Below are 17,523 nucleotides of genomic sequence, written 5' to 3' on the forward strand. Positions count from 1 at the left end.
CATGCTACTGGCAGTTAAAAGGACATGACAAAAAGCAAAACTGGAGAAGAAAATACTCAATTTTTGAGGGCTATGTTGTGGTTGTCTCGGCAGTGTACCTGTTCACCTGCTTGGATTTCCACCAAAAGCAGGTGAAAGTAGTTTTTATCTCTGAAGTTTAACTGACTGTCTGGTATACTGCGTTCCCTTCATTTTTTAGAGCACATTTAGAATCCTTAGATTGTTTCACGTGTCACGCCAATTTCCCCCCAATATGTGTTTCTTTTCTGTTCGTGCTGAATTAAAACGCTAGGAGATAATGGGAACGGGATAAGTATAGTGCGGTCAGTAATTAGTGATTACACCTGATTGCTCCAATACTGATCTTATTAGTACTGGAGGATTCTATCAGACACACTTTGCTGATTTACATTAAGTCGTATTTTTAATCATGACATGGTTATCTAAGCTTCCTGTAATAACTATATTTGGCGCTAGCCTAAAAAATATTTGCATTTAAATGTTTTTTTTGGGGGGGGGGGGAAGTAAGTCAAGTTGCAGGCTTATGTTTCCTCACATACAGGAGAATGAACTCAATCAGTTCCTCGCAGTGAGCTGTACAGACTTTTAATGAAGAAAGAAAAAAACAGAACTGCTATTGGATTGTTATCAAGGGAGAGAAAGTGGAATCTCTAGCCTGTATCTATAACGTGTGTGTGTGTATAAAATGAAAAATAAATAAGTGTTTATTTCCAGCTGATCTCTCACATAACACTCCAGAGATGACATTTTAGTGTCTGGAAAATCAATAGAGTGGTAGCTGATTTGATCCAGTATTGAGTTAATATCCAGCGCTGATCTTGTTGCGCTGTTCTCAGTTAATGTCTTTTAAGACACTTTCTTTCTCATATTAATAAGTTAATTAATACCTGTTAGCTGGTGTTGAGCTCTTTTGTTGATTTGCTCCTAACATGTTGGGCTCATGTGCAAAAGAAATCCATGCACACTAATTTGTATTTAATGTAAACTGTATACAAAAGATGGGCCGAACTGCTGCAAAATAACACACAGATGCCTGACAATCAGGGCAAAGTAGCAGCTGAATAAAATTCTCACTGAGCCGTTCTTGGTAAGTTTGTTAATACAATCAGCCACACACGTGAAGCCATATTATTGGTCAGATGACTCAACTGAAATGCTTCAATAGGCACCAAACATGAAAAAAAGTGAGAATCAAGAGCTCAGGTTCCTTTCTTCCTCTTCTTCATCTTTCAACTCCTTCCTTTAGGGGATCATCTGTCTTCAGCTCAACCGAACCCTAGCATCCTCCTCTCTCACATCAACCCTTTAAATGTCCTCCTTCGATACATCCGTGAATCTCTTCTGTGGTCTTTCTCTTTTCTCCTGACTGAGAGCTCCACATTCAGCACCCCCAACAAAAATTTTAGCTCCTTCTACTCTGCCTCCACCTCGTCCCCCAGTCTTTTTGTTAGCATCACAGACACCAAACCATCATTTAAAGCTTCCCCTTCACTCTTTCTGCTATCCTTTTGTTATAAATCACCCCTCTGGACCCTGCACCAAGGTCTTCACCTGTTTTGTGCACTGTCCAGTGCTTCGGATGTTTGACCCCAGGTATTTAAACTCATCTAACTTCATTATCTTTACTCCTTGGACAAAAACTCCAGTTCCAGCCACTGGAAGTAGTAGAAGTGACACATCAGACAGCGATGGTCTAAAGCCCCCTGTAGCAGTATCCACCTGTCAGTCAAAGTGGTGATAAACGGATTGGTATTTGGCACTTTTCCTCTCTGATTGAGCACAAAAACCTCACTCAGCCAATCACACACACATTCACACTTTATTCTATGCCTAAAGCACCTTGTATAAAATGTAAGCACACACTCACAGTCCAATGAATACATCAGGAGAAATTCAGTATTTTGCTCAAGGATACCTAGTAGACGGACCCACTGTATCTTGTTAGCTGAGCTATTCAAAAAAACCAAAAACACCCTGTATATTTGTGATGAAGATAACAAAGTCCAACGGGTCTATGATTCATTTTTGGAGGATGCATGAAGTAGCCCAGTTCAAGGAATTGCAGCTTTTGGCGCTTCTGTGGCAGCTTCATTTTTCAGCTCTGGAGATTGTTGGCTGTTATTTAAACTGAGCAGGTTTTCATCCACTATTTTCCACTGTTACATTATATATAATATCAGCAAATCAGCTTCTCTTGGGATATTACAATAAGCGTGTGTTTATATATTGTAAGGCTTTGGGGGGAACTCAGATTTTTTAGCTGTTATGCAGCGGGTAAATGCTGGTGGTCGTAGAAGAGAAGCAAAGAGAAAAACACTGAAACGGTTTCATGCATCATTCTTTTATATTAATTATGTGAGGGCATCTAATGGAAAGACAGCGCACCACTTTTTGACCATTTCATTAATACTGAAGACAGTCTCATTTGGCAGCATACAAAGTTAATGTCACTGAATTTTACTAAAACACCGCAGTTGGAGCATTTAAAATGGCACGCTTTCAACCCTAATGCTTCCCCACTGTATATTTCTTCCATGCTGCTGTGCTGAATTATGAATGAACGGAGCTCGAAGCAACGTTAAGACATATGACCTTTGTTAAAACTCATCCCAGCATCCATTTCCTCCCTAAGCCTCTTTTTTTGTCTTTAATTGATCATTCTATGTTCAGTTATGAAAGGAGTCAAATTTACTGGATATGGGTTTAAAATAATGGATTGTGATTTTGAGTCTGTCAAAGCTGAGTGACAATTAATCTTAAAAAATAATCAGTAACATAATCGAAATGTTGACAAGCGTATAATATATTACACCACAAAACACTGATCTAACATGTAGCAGTATTTTTGGTACTGCTGGCAGATTAATTTAGAGAAAGATGACAAAAAAATGTTCCCCCTTTCATGTTCTCCTTAAGAAAAGGCTCATTGGGGCAGAGAGAAGTCAATACAGCTACGTGAAGTAGAAAAGGAGATGACAAGCCCCCTCCTGTCTTTGTCTTCTTAAAATAATCTCTCAAACCACCTTTAAAAATACCAAATCCCTGTCTCGCAAATGCAGCACGCTTTTTAAAGAGTGGTCAGCAGCCCACACTTGGGAACAGTCTGCCCTTTTGTGAAGTTCAAATAAAAGGGATTTGACACTTTTTGGCATTATCACAGTGACATAATAAATTATTCAGTATTGACTATGTTTCTGTATTATGGGTAGCAGTTTCTGCTGCTTATACAGTGCAGCTGACAATGTGTGACACATCAAGCTGCAGACGACACCGCCAGAAACAAAGACACAAATACACTGTATTTCCTAAAATGAAGATGCTCTTGACGTGTAACAGCAATTTTGAAGACAAAGAAAGCCTTTCAGCGCTATTGTGAATCAGAGTTGCCTTGAAAATTGCTCTGCCTGCCTGAAAATGTAATTTAGACACAACTGAGTGTCATCAGCTTCTCACGCTTCCTTACAAAAGAAGTCTACAAGTCAGCGGCACTGTCTTCTTGCTAAAGTGTGTTCACAGCACCCTATAACAAATTCCTCAATCTTAGGCTTAATAAGAGCTGCTCATTTCTCTGTCGGTTGTTCGTCGTTTGGAGTCAAACTTGCCAAAGAGAGAAAGGGAAAAGGACAAATCAGCGGCACCAAGGGGAAAATCAGAGAAGGCCGATCCATTTACTTTCACATCTGGCACAGGATGAGCCAGCGAACAATGTTATGCAGGTAGCACAATGTGTGTGTGAAATACCGAGCTTCGTGAAGCATGCCAAGGCGATCAAAAATGAGTCAGAGGGGTGTCACTTTCCCCTTGGGTTGATGAGTAGATTTGTCACGTTTCTAAGTGCGATACTAACCCAAGACAATGGGGATTTTCCACTGACAGATAGGTTTGACCACTGAAATTATATGCTTCTTCAAACTGCCTGAATATATTTCCTTTTCTGAGTTAAATTATGACTTCCCACTAGACCACTGGCTCTGATACAGAATGCTGTTTGGTACATTGTTCCTCTCTCCCCTCAGAGCAAGCTGGTTGGAGGCTTGGTGTTTGTCTGTGCCAAACCTCATTTCATCTGAGGCGCTCATTCTCCAACATTCTCCGGAGAGGCTGCGATTCTTTTCTTAGTTGTGGTGCAATCTTGTTTTCCAATCATGGAGAGGCTGCGAGGCTACACTACAGACTGTACAATATGTTACAGAACGGAGGATAAAAATAAACGCCACCTAAAAGGACTCGGCGCACTACACAACAGATCAATCAAATCCACAGTTCAGTCCCTGATTTTAACTTGTTTAGCATGTTTCACATGGTAAATTACATTCACTCTTTTAAGATTAGTGAGTGTCGGTGCTGACAAACAGAACTCTGTTAGACCTCTACATCTGATGAGTCACATTCTTAACAGCATGTAGCCGACAGGAATGATTTAAATGCATGTTATTTATCCACTAAACAACAAGCACACTCTGCACTGCTGTCAAATCATGCTGTATTTGATTTCTTACCTTTCTGATTGTTTCTATTCATTTCGCCACGCCATGAAACTCAACTTAAAGACACCTTAAAGCTGTCAGAAGCAGGTAATCTATCACAATAAAGAGCTGTATTCATATCTTTAGTTTTTGCATTATCATAGTTATCATATTATCTAGTTAGGCTAAAATAATGTGACTGATCTGAAAGCTCATATTGTTGCTATGTTTAGTATACACGGGCATCTACAAAGTGAGAGTTGGCTGTCCAATGACAACCTTTTTCACTTTGATTGATGAACAAACCTCACTGCCAGCAGCTATTTTTAGCTACTTTTGTTCTCTGGGTTCTTTGCCTACATTATATGAGTCCTGTTTCACAGGAAGGACTTTAACTATGTCTGTCATTTGATTCTAAAATACAATAAAATGCTGCTGTATGGTGGCTCAGTGGTTAGCAGTAACAGTAAGAAGATCCCGGGTTCAAAGCATCATCTGGCTGAGGCCTTTTCTGTGTGGAGTTTACATGGTCTCCGCATGTCTGTGTGGCTTCCTCCCACAGTCCAAAGACAAGGAGCACCCACATGTACTTAGTGGGTTAGGTTAACTGGTGATTCTAAATTACCCAAAGGTGTCAATGATTGTCTGTCTCTGCGCTAGTGCTATGTGCCCTGCATCTTTCCCTGTGGTAGCTGGGACAGGCTACTCCCTCCTCGTGACCTTCAGTTGGAGAATAGATGGACTATTTTGCAAATAGTAGCTTGACGATTTCAGGGAATAGTTGGATCTCTGTATAAAACACACTAGAATCTCAAAATGTCTCGCCATCATTCGTTGCCGTAACGACAGCATACACTTAAGCTGGCGTGAACTCAGTGGCGGCGCAAAAATTTGATTGCCTGTGTTCACCCACCATGATTTAACAATATTCCAAAGATTTTCCTCTTGGTTTTTCTCAGCCTTCAAGAGTCCCCACAAAAGTTCAGCTGGGTTGAGGTTGGGTGAGGAGTCGTCTTTGATCTTTGTGTCCTCGATGTGCAGAATATGAATCCTTCTCTGAAAAGATTTGTCTGACGGCTGAAGTGGTGCCATAAGCTCAGCCTGGGTAGACTTAGCTCATTGCAGGTGTACAACTCCAGAGAAGTGAAAACATCATCAGACTTGTAAATAACAAACGCTTTATTTAATCAGTAAATAGTCATCTGTGAAATGTTGGTATTTCTTCACCTACCTGAAGAATTTGAGGTTATAAGGCAGCGAGACTGCTGCTTGTCTTCTTTTGACAGCCCTTGTACTGACTCAGGTAATGTCTATGAGTGGGCAAAAACTTGTATGTACCTGCTGAAACCTGTTTTTGGCTTGTAGTGACAACTAAACATCTGATGCTACATGTGCATTTCTTTAGAGGTAAATATAGTTCGCTTAACTCACGGCATAAAGCTGTCAAGTTCCTAACTGAAGTATGAGTATTTTTCCAGGAACAGACTTTTAAGCATGAGTATTTAACGATCAGAGCTCAGCCACCAGTAAAGTTTGAACACATTTTCAAACTGTATGTAAAATGAAGTTACCTGGAGGACTTAAAAAAACACTTTTAAGAAAAGCAGCACACCCACATCGTCCTACCTGCTGGTATCAGCCGCGGTTATAGCAATGAGTGGCGGTGTGCGCAGTGGCAGTGTTGTGGGCCGTGGTGGGACTGTCACTGTGTCCGGCTCCGGCTTGCGATCACAGTAGTACTGCTCTGCCTGTCGAAAGGCTAAAGGGGGCAACTGGACTGTCCTGCAGGAAAGCCTCCGCACCATGAAGGGCTCCATGCAGGTGACTGGCCCCGGCTCTGGGGAGTCGGACGAGTCATCGGACACCTGGAGGGGGATGATAGAAAAGCAGGTAAATTGAAAATGCCTCACAGATAACAGATTTCATCCTAACGAGGGTGAAACATAATATGAAAAAAGAGGGAAAAGCAGGATCAGAAAGAAAGGGAAGACAGAGACTGAACTCCTGGTAGCAGCTTGGAGTAAAATGGCAGTCAGGTGGTTTTGGTAAATACAGAATCCCTCGTTCTTTCCTTTACTTAAGGCGTGCAGTGTTTGGTTGGTAGTTATGTCCATCAAAGGGCATAAAAACCAATGTACTGTGTGTTTTAGGCTTCTGATGCTTCTCTTAGCACAATTTTGCCTTGTGCTCAAAGCCAAAGATTACTCCTGTCCAGAAAAGTCCATTAAAAGACATCTTGCTCTCTCAGCCTTCAATATGTGGCCAGACCATTCATCCAGCACCACTGGTACAAGCTTTCACTTGACTGTTTATTGATGAAAAGCACAATCTGATAAAAAAAAAAAAAAAAAAACAACGAAAAGAAAATCGGGCTTTTCTTGAGATCTACGGCATCCTTAACTCTGACTTTTAAAAAATCTAATTTTATTAAGTACACTTTGCTAAACCTAAAGCAGTATAATACAACTGTCCTGCAATAGATCCTAATCCCTGACAGAGAGAGGGTGGGCAAAAATGATCAAATTTCCAGTCAGGATAACGTAATATCCAACAAACTACAGCCTCTAAAATGATCATAAAGTTGAATCATCAACTTTTAGCAGTTTTTATAAAAACTGATTACACTGATTTTTTTACAAGTCTCTCAGACGCCATAGCTTTTAAAAAGTTCAGTTCAGTTTTATTCATTTTGTGTTCATTTGTAGTCTTCTCTCAGGGCAATTTACATTACTTGCTTACTTTCTCACAATATCATAAAGACTCAAACTCTCTTTTAACAGGAAAAAAACCCCTTTGAAAATCAGACTTAACCTTTCAGGCCGGGCTGAGGGACAAAGAAAAGAACATTTTAAAAGAGGAAAAGCGGCTGCCATAACAAAGGTGTCCCCAGTAGACCTGCCACTCCACACTGCCCATGTAAATAGGGAGAACATATCTTGGTACTCCTTGTTAGATTTTCCATGTGGATAAAATGCTAACTAGCTGCGCTTTAAAGTTAAAGCATGTTTATTGAAGGGTAGTGTTTACATTTGTACAAACAGTAGTTTTATAATTAAAGGGAAAGTGCAGGTGTATTAATGGTTGCTTGACTAACTTAGGGGAGGTTCTGCTTTTGTGTGTGCTTCTCACAGTCATGGCTCACTCAAAACGCTAACAGAAGTGAGCTTTCAGAAATTCCATCAGTGCTTTTTCAACTGTGACAAGTGTGAAAAAAGATCCCTAGGTCATTTGTGAAAGGCATTTCTCAGGTCACCTTTTTTATCTTTTTCACTTCAAGACACAATACGTGACTCGTTCAGGGGCCCAGTGATGGGCTATTTCTCAAGAAGTGATGGCAAAACAGATATACAATGGCTTGCAAAAGTAATCAGCCCCCTTGAACTTTTCCTCATTTTGTCACATTACAGCTACAAATCTTATTGGAATTCCACATGAAAGACCGATACAAAGTGGTGTACACGTGAGAAGTGGAACGAAAATCATACATGATTCCAAACATTTTTTACACATAAATAACTGCAAAGTGGGGTGTGCGTAATTATTCAGCCCCCTTTGGTCCAAGTGCAGTCAGTTGCCCATAAACATTGCCTGATGAGTACTAATGACTAAACAGTGCACCTGTGTGTAATCTAATTTATAGATTTATATTTTTTATTGGAGGGTTAAATATCTCCCGTGAGTCTGCGTAAACTAGCCTGTGGATATTTGGACCAAATTCCTCAGAATCTATCAAAATTAACACCGCAACCTGCAGTCCAATTTGTTTAGTTAAATAGTGCTCACTTTCTACTGTGATGCAGGTGAGTGACCCCCTGTTACACACAAACTAGCACTCATCGGTCGGGTGTCTGTTTTCATATAACACTTCTGTGTTCTGCGTAAAAAAAAGAAGTATACATTTGAATGCATCTTGATGATTAATTTATCCACCGCGAACTTGTGAAAATTGTTTTCTTAGTTCAGTATTAAACATAACAGAGGTGAAAAAAAATAATTGCTTTCTCTGAAACCTAAAAAAAAAACAACCATGATTGTAGGTTATAATTACAAAAAATCTAACAAAAATCAAGATTGATTAAATACAATGAAACACAATTTCTGAAGGGCAATCTGTTGGATTTAACAAATGTTCAAATAGGAAGTTGCTCGCTTAAGAAATAGAGGAAGCTCAAAGTGAAAATGACATAGCACATGGGGTCAAGACAGAAGGGAAAAAAACTGATAAGAAGTTCAGCAGGGGGGCAAGAGCTATCTGAAAGACTGTGTGTGTCTGTGGTGACACAAAGTGAGAAGGGACAGAAAGTCATTTACAGCAGCAAGCTAACCTGGAGGAAACACATCAGGTGGTCAATGTGCCATTAAGGAGTTACCAGAAAAGTTGATTCTACTGCTTTGATGGCAGCAGCAGAGCCTCTGTTTTAAAAACAGAACTGTTTTAAGCAAGCTTTCCTGCATTAGAGCCCATTTTCTCAACAAATCATGCAAATTCCTTTTTTAAATAATATTACTATCAATTTTGGGTGGCACAGCTGCAGCGGTTAGCACCATCATTGGCTATATTAGAGTTTAGCAGAATAAGCCTTGAACACAAAGCACGAAATTTGAATTCTTCTTAGGTACGCTCTCCTCATGGACAGGAAGGAGGCAATCAGTTATTTGTGTAGTGAGTGGCTCCAGGACAATCTTTGATACACGACACACTTGATTGCACACACACACACACACACACACATATACACACACGCGCGGACTGGGTTTGTGAGGTGGTATGATAAATCAAGGCTGATTCTGTGCCATTAATCTTACAGCAACCACAGGGAGTTTTTGCTCTGCATGAATAACAAGGGTTTCCTATTAAAGTAAGGGTCAACCATTATTCTTTTACAGGTGATTACTCCCTACATAACAAGCCTTTAAAGTGAACGTGACTTTTCATTCATCTTCCATAGCGACAGAATTAACTAATAATAATGCTCATTAGCTGATTTTATACTTTAATTGTGAAAATTCCCGCACAGGTTTGCTGCTAATCAAACAATTAACACGACCAGCAGACCAGGAGCTTTTTGTAGCACCCATGGGGACTAAGACCTGAGGCAAGTTACCCATTTTGTCAACTCAATAAATTAGACCTACTTAAAATAATTCAGCTGTCGAGGTCCTTATTCACACCATGTATTCCTGGTGTTCTTCCCTTCCTCTTGTTCCTCTGCCCTCTGTATATTTCTCTTTTCGGTTTGGCATCCTTCTCGTCCTCTACGGCTGCGGTCAAACTGGATGCACACTGCCATCCTTTCATAAAAGCTGGCACTGCGCCTATGCTTACCGAGATAGGAAAGGAAGCTTAACAGCACCTTTATTTAGCATTTAGAAAATGTGACTAGCGCTAATCATGGCTTCTACTTTAGATACTTCCAGGCCATTTCACTCTGTAAGGAGCTTTCCTTAGCAAAAAGAAAAAAAAGACCATCTGCAGCACATCAGGCCCAGATTTCCACCCACTCTAGGCTAGTTTGTTCACTTAGCACGGTCCAGTGCCCCTTCGTGTGTTTGCCTGCTTGCTCATAATGTTAGGAGGTAGAAGGAGATGGAGATAAACTAACTCTGTATTTCTATCATGGTCTCTGTTTTGAGTTTTGGGATGTTTTGGGGTTTCTCTGGTTTTGTGTGTTTGATTATTCTTTGTTCTATATTCTATATTGTCTCCCTGGTTATGTGTTTTTTGGTTACTTTCCCATTTTATTTTTTATAGTCATCTCGTGTGTGTTGTGTTTCGTTTTGCGTCCCCTGTCTCATCGGTTGGATTCTGTTCAGCTGTTTTCCCCAGTGTCTCCACTCTGCTTTAATCTCCTTGTGTTTATTTAGACCCTCAGTTTGCTTCGGTTCTTTGTTGTATTCTCCCTCGGGGTTGGATCCTCCTTTGCAGTTTGTGTTCCTTTAAGATTACTCCGTGCTTGGTTTCCTAGTTTTTTGGACCTGGATTAATTTGTACTTTGGGTAACTTCTGCAATAAAGCTGTCTTTTAGTTTAAACTTGGTTTTCGAGTCCTGTGTATTCGGTTCCTGCCCGTTACACAGCCAGCATTTACCTGCACGCAACCTTAGCCTTATGCTTTCCTAGCTACAACACAACACGTGACAGAGGACATGAAAGGACATACATGTTTATGTGATGTTGCAGCAATCTTAGGGCCAATATCAAAGTTAGGGTTGGCATAAAAAGTCATCCTATTACCTAAACAGCTGCTTACTGGACACTTAATCTTTCCCTTCCTTCACGCTACTCAGCCCTGCCTCTCCAGCCACTAGCTTGCCTGCCACTCCATCCTCTCATCCACACTCACTCTCTTCCCTACGTCCCTGCTCTGCCCACTCCACCAGCCTTCCTCCTCAGCCCCACTAAGCCACCAGCTCTCCCCGGCCTCTGCCTGTACTCACCACTACCTGCTTCCCTCAATTACCTCACGGCTTCAAAGAAGCTGCTGTCGTTTGAACTTTTAGTCTGTGTCCTGCATCTGGGTTTGACACCCCCCCACACACACACACACTTTTTCTCCCTCTGATTGCAAATGTAATAACAGAACGCTCAAAAACACATGTTCACCTTTCAACGACGAAAAGTAAATTTTCCAAGCAGATCGCTCTAAAGCATTACATACGTATTACCCCAGAATAACCTTTCACGTCAGTGACTTGTGTGTGTGTGTGTGTGTGTGTGTGTGTGTGTGTGTGTGTGTGTGGTTGACTTCCCTCTCCACCTCTGTCGTGACTGTTCTGCCTCACCCTCCAGTGTACAGCGCAAACACCTCACCCTCCCACCCGTCCATGCTTGCATTAATCAAGATGCCAATCTTCATCCGTGAAGCTATTGAGCCTTTCATTCCTACATAATTACCTGTATTAGACTCGTTGCCACAGACGGTGGCTTGCAGAGGGAAACGAGGGGAGCTGGCATGCTTAACCTTCACTTTTCTGCAGGCTAAATGTAAAGCAGGCTCAAATGAATCAATGGGGCCCAGTCAGGATTAACCATTCCTCCAACAGTACATTCAGAGTCCTTTAAGCGATTTATGTAATAGTCATTCAGTCTTTTGTCAAAGCGATACAGGCTAGTGCTATTATATTTGCACTTGCACTTTATGTAATATGCTTCAGGCCCTATTGTAGTGCTCTATTAGAATCCTGTGAATTTAAATTCCTTTGATTCGTATTTGTGGGCAGCACGGTGGCACGGTGGTTGCACTGTTGCCGCACAGCAAGAAGGTCCTGAGTTCAATTCCACCATCAGGCCAGGGTCTTTCTGTGTGGAGTTTGCATGTTCTCCCCGTGTTTGCGTGGGTTCTCTCCGGGTACTCCGGCTTCCTCCCACCGTCCAAAGACATGCAGCTTGTGGGGATAGGTTAATTGATTAATCTAAATTGTCACTAGGTGTGAATGTGCGAGTGAATGTGAGTGTGAATGGTTGTCTGTCCCTATGTGTTAGCCCTGCGACAGACTGGCGACCTGTCCAGGGTGTACCCCGCCTTTCGCCCTATGACAGCTGGGATAGGCTCCAGCGCCCCCCGCGACCCTGAAAAGGATAAGCAGAAGCGAATGGATGGATGGATGGATGATTCGTATTTGTTTGTTTTTTTGTTTTTTTATTTGACATGCTGTCACTAATGTCTACAACAAGCATCTAAAAGACCGTTAATCTTCATCATGACAGTGTAATCAGACAAACAGACAAATACTGAGAAAAGAAAAATGAAACAAAATAACGTTTAAATTATAAACAAAGGAAGACGAGAAATTCAAAGTAAAACTGGAGGGAACACGAGTGATCACGATGATTTCAGTGTAATTAAGAAGCCATGGGTGAGAGGTAGTATAAAAGTGACTGAGGTTGTGAGACTTTTGAAACGTGTGTGCGTGATTATGGACACAGTACTTCATTTTTAGGCACTTGTGCTGTCTCTCCTGATGCCTGAAGTGGCTCTTTATAATAAGTGGGATCACTGAAAGGTTAATTGGTCTGCTGTGACTCTCCTGGGTTCTCTGCACACTTCATATGCCAACCCAATGATGGTCAAGTCGAAATGCGTGAATGTGAAAATCAATGAACAGTTTCTGGTAAACAACCAAGATGTGCCAGGTTTTTAATTCAGTCTTTAGGAAACAGTGAAGGTGATGAGGAGTCTGATAGTAAATACATAATGAAGAGAACTGATTTGCCACTAACACTATCGCTACTCCATCCTTCAGTTCTCTCAGGGAGTTAATAACAAGAGCGGTGGCAGAAAAGCAGCACATACTCAATAGTAACTTTGACACAGTCTAGGCAGAAAGTTAGCACATAAATCCATGTGTAACAGCTGTGCTCTTGGAAAGGTGCGTATCTAAAAGTCCAATCAAACATCAAAGATGTTTGTCCCAGCCAAAAGTTAAAATCGGTCAATATAAAACTCACTAACCACTTTATCAGGTACAGCTGTTCAGCTGTTAAACTAAATATCTAATGAGCCAGTCACATGGAAGCAAGCATTTATGTAGACATGGTCAAGATGACTTTTAAAGCTAAAACTGAGCATGAGAATAGGAAGGAAAGGCGATTTAAGAGTTTGAATGTGGCATGTTGATGACAGACAGACTGGTCTAAGTATTTCACAAACCGCTGATCTACTGGGACTTCCCCACACAGCCACTACTACAGTTTACAGAGCATGTTCCAAAAAAAGAGGAACTATCCACTGAGCAACGGTTCTCTGGGTGAAAATGCCTTGTTGATGCCAGAGATCAGAGGAGCATGGTCAGACTGCTTCGAGCTGGCAACAGTAACTGAAATAGTAACCCACTTATTACAAGAAAATTTTGCAAAAGAGCATCTCTGAATGCACAATGTGTCAAACCTCAAAGCAAGGTGAGCTACAGCAGTACAAAACCACACCCGGTGCCTCCTTTCAGCTGAGAACAGAAAACAAAAGCTTCATTAGAACCAGACAGTAAAAGACTAGTCTGTCTGATCTGATGAGTCTCAATTTCTGCCTTGACATTCAGATGGTGGGGTCAGAATTTGCAAAAACAACATGAAAGCATTTAGTCTGCCTTCTATCAACGCTTCAGGCTAGTGGTATAACGGTGTGGGGGATATTTTATAGGTGCACTTCAGGCCTCTTAGTACCAAGTGAACATCAGCCTGCCTGATTATCACTGATGACCATGTCCATCTCTTTATGACCCAAGTGTACCCATCTTTTGATGGCCGCTTCCAGCAGGAAATACACCGTATCACAAAGCTCAAGTCGAGTAGAGATGAGTAGAGATGACACTCTACTCAAATGGCCTCCGCAGTCACCAGAGCTCATTCCAATAGAGCACCTTTGAGATTTATTGGAACAGGAGATTCAAATCCTGGATGTGCAGCCAACAAATCTGAAGCATTTATGTGATGCCATTGTGTCAATATGGAGCAAAATCTCTGAGGAGTGTTTCCAGGACCTTGATAAAGCTAGCACAAAGAATTCTGCAGGCACAAAGGGTACCTAACAAAGTGTTCAATAAGTGTATATAAGCCTATTATACTACAGAAGTAACTTTGAGTTTTTTGAGTTTAACCATGTGGTGGCACTTAACTAAATTACAGTTATCCCCACCTCCCTATTTACTTGGATAGAGGATTGGTAAACCTACAGCTTAAATGTAGTTACATCAGCATGGTTACATGTTCAGATGTTTTGAATTTCCATAGTTGGCAAATTTACTTTCTTTCATAAACTATAAGAAAATAAAATCCCCTTCAGAGAAACTCTTAGAAATACTTATATTTTATCAGCCCAACTCAGCCTCGCGACAAAGTAACATGCTCCCTACTTCTTGCTAGTAAAAGTACTTAATTCACTTAATTTGGTTTTGGTGACAGAGGGAGTAGAAAAATCAATACAAAAAGGGTCATATTCCAACTCGAGCCCTAAGCTTACAGCTGACAGAGGAGCTATCTGCAAGAAACAGGAAATGTTCATCCAGTCTGATGCTTTGACCACACAGGTGCATCAGTATGTATCACCAATGGAAATCCCTCCAGCTGGGTAATCTGGATACCAATCAACATCCTGTGCAATATAGTTGAGAATACACAGCTCACACTCTGCTTTGATTTTATGCTTTTTTATTATGGAAATGATCAAAAATGCATGTGAATTGAAATTTATCTGACAAAAAAAAGAAAAATTCATCTTTTCTGCAGGATGCTGAAGCCTTTGATGACGACTATTGATGTGAGTCTTCTTAGATATGCAGGTGGCTCAATTTTGGCACTATTCAGTTATTTTGCACACACGCAGGTCTCATTTATTCACGTAAGGATAGCCACACACTCTCATTTAATATCATTTCCTTCATGCTAATTCTGTCCTCTTCCTGTCTTTTCCTCTGGCGCTGTGAATAAGTCAGATGATACGGACTCTTTATCACTGCTACATATTAGTAATGGTCCTGCTGCACATCAAACGTTACACATTTCCATGCAGTTCAGATTTCTAGTAACATCACTGAGGATTCAAACTGTTCCTCCCCCTTTCGTGTGCATAATTTATTAATTAATACATGTCAATTAGGCCACAGCAAACAGGAAGCCATCCCTTTTTCATAAACAGAATTTTTCATTAGGCTCCCTTTTTTTTTATTGGTTGACCTTTTGGGAGGATTAAGACGAAACAAAAAAACAGTTGGCTTGGCTTTTGTAGAAACAGCTGAAAGTGGTATCTAAACAGGCCTTTTTCTTTTTTTTTGTGGATTTAGTTTGTTTTTCATCTGTTCCTTGATGCTGCTTTCTTTGTCTTCCTGCAACACCATCTGCAGAAAGTGTCTGAGCATTGCCGAAGGCAAACTGAGGGCATTTCCTTATTTTCTCTATTAAAAGAAAAGAAGAAGATGAAGAAGCATTACCTTACCGATGTCAGTTTATTAATATATGCTATTTCATTTGACTTTCAAGGACTAAAAAGGGTCACTCACGTGTGGAACGATGTGTGCTAAAATAACAGGTGTGTGATCTTGAAATTTATCTAACACTTTAGTTTGTCAGGCTACTTAACAAAGCGGCTGTGATCAGCAGCTGGAATAAAATACAGGGTTGCACCATTCCAATTTCAAGCCCGAGGTAGCCTGCACTATACTCAGTATGTGCAACCCCTCATCTTCAGTCACATCATTCATCTCTGTGCTCAGAATTTAGCAATTGGTTTTTATCGGAGAATAAATCTTAAATGGATTCTGGGTGAAGCCCAGAGGGGAATGAGAGAAGTCTCAGAAGTGGGAAGAACTTAACACAAAACGGAGGAAGAGAGCAGGGGACTGAGAGAGGAGATGAAGGAAGAGCGATACCTGCAGAAGATGCAGTAAATCTCCTGGTTAAAAACAAACAAACAAATAAACAAAAAAAGCCGTTAAGTTCAAATTTATCTGAAAGCATAGTGAGCTTTCAGGAAGTCACCAACACATTTGAAGCAAAAAACACAAAGGTTTTATCTGCTCTGTCTCTGAATGCAGAATGCATACTGTTTGCAACCGCGTCTATTTTGGACACTGTAATAACCACAGCTTCCAGCATGTTACTCTTCAATATGAAAGCCTCACTTACAGGTTTGTCTGCTCAGTAAAAGGGTCGCTGTAACAACGCAGGTTTATATTTGGCTCCATGGTGAGAATTACTGGCATTTACAACCAGGTGTGTTTTTACTGCTTGGCTTAGTGGTTAATGTAGCTGTAAAACACAGCATCCCGTGGGGTAATAAAAATTAACTTCAGTTCATCTTCCACAGCACACAGTGATCACAGCAGTTTTCCCTGTATTATATTCGGAAAGTGAAGAAGGGGTGCAGTGGTCTGCAAATCAGTATTATTTAAATTTAGCACCTTTATTAATAATATTAAAAGAAGCTGCACAAGGAAAAAATACAAAACACAAAGGGATTCCAACTGGATGCAGACAACAGATGACATCATGGGATTTCCGGGGATTTACAGTACAGCAGAGTGCATTCGAGACTAGGCGTGCTTTATTGTACGCTGACATCAAGGTTTTTATTGAAAGAGAAAATGTGTACATCTCTAGGGATTCTGTGAAGGCCTTGAGGCTTGATCACTCATTAGAAAATGACTGACATTTCTTTGTGAAGTGCAGAGTGTGAAAGCAGCTGCACAAAGATGGCATTAATAGTACATCATACCTCCCTCCTACTACACTTGCAATTGTGAAGAGGGTGGCGGGGGGCAAGTTCTGAAACACCTCCCTCCCTGCTAGGCATATGCAGCTGCTGTTATATGCAAATTGTCTTTCTATTCGTAGACACTCTCGTCATACATGAAGCCACAGGATTTCTTTTTCTTTCTATTTCAAGCAAACATTTCAGTTCAGTTAAAATAAACATGTATATTTTATTGAGACATTGCATGCATGCAATGCTTTAAGACCGTAGGTTGTAAAAGCAAAACAGACACATTGCAGTGACGCATCCTTTTGTTTACTTGCTATCACAGCAGCATTTTGGACAAAATAGGATGTGCAAAAAAAAAAAAAGAGATTACTGAGAGAAAACTAGAAGGCAGGTGATAAAGAAGCCACAGCCTGGTTGTACTGACATGTCACCCTGAAGGTGAGGTAGATGAATCAGTTTGTTTCAAAGAGCCCCCTATCTGGTAGCCTCAAGGCAGAAGAATAAACGTCTGGAAGGGACAAGACCAGATTTTTCTTGGCTTCAAGCGTGGCTCTGTGATGCTCTGGCCTTAGAATAATAAAATGAGATGAAAGTGCCTGAAACCTACTGTTAGGAGAAAACTTTGCAGAAAAGTCAAGAAGGCAAAGCTTGATAAAAGTGAAAACTAGAAGAGATAGGGTCAAGATACTTGAAATCCAAAGCGCGTTTCCTTACCTGTGCAAAGGGGAAAGGTCACTCTACTGTAATATATCCGAGTCTTATTGCAGTTTTTGTATCCGTGCACAATAATGGTGTTCTGAAGATTGAGCATTAATGTCCTGAGGGTTTTCTTTGACGCAAACA

At 40.8% G+C, this 17,523-nt stretch overlaps 1 protein-coding gene across 2 annotated transcripts in view; it reads right to left on the reverse strand.

Annotated features, from left to right (window-relative positions):
• pde4d (phosphodiesterase 4D, cAMP-specific) overlaps positions 1-17,523 on the reverse strand; it is a 209,862-nt gene that overhangs the window by 161,161 nt on the left and 31,178 nt on the right. The window contains exon 3 of one of the 2 annotated variants that reach the window (XM_080892995.1): positions 6,114-6,352. In XM_080892995.1, coding sequence (XP_080749121.1) covers positions 6,114-6,352 — 239 coding nt within the window. Of the gene's footprint in view, positions 1-5,400; positions 6,023-6,113; positions 6,353-17,523 lie in introns of those variants that run through there. The other variant, XM_080892997.1, reaches the window with a different exon arrangement.

The sequence above is a fragment of the Rhamphochromis sp. 'chilingali' genome, assembly GCF_963969265.1.
Source record: "Rhamphochromis sp. 'chilingali' genome assembly, chromosome: 10".
NCBI classification, from domain to species: domain Eukaryota; kingdom Metazoa; phylum Chordata; class Actinopteri; order Cichliformes; family Cichlidae; genus Rhamphochromis; species Rhamphochromis sp. 'chilingali'.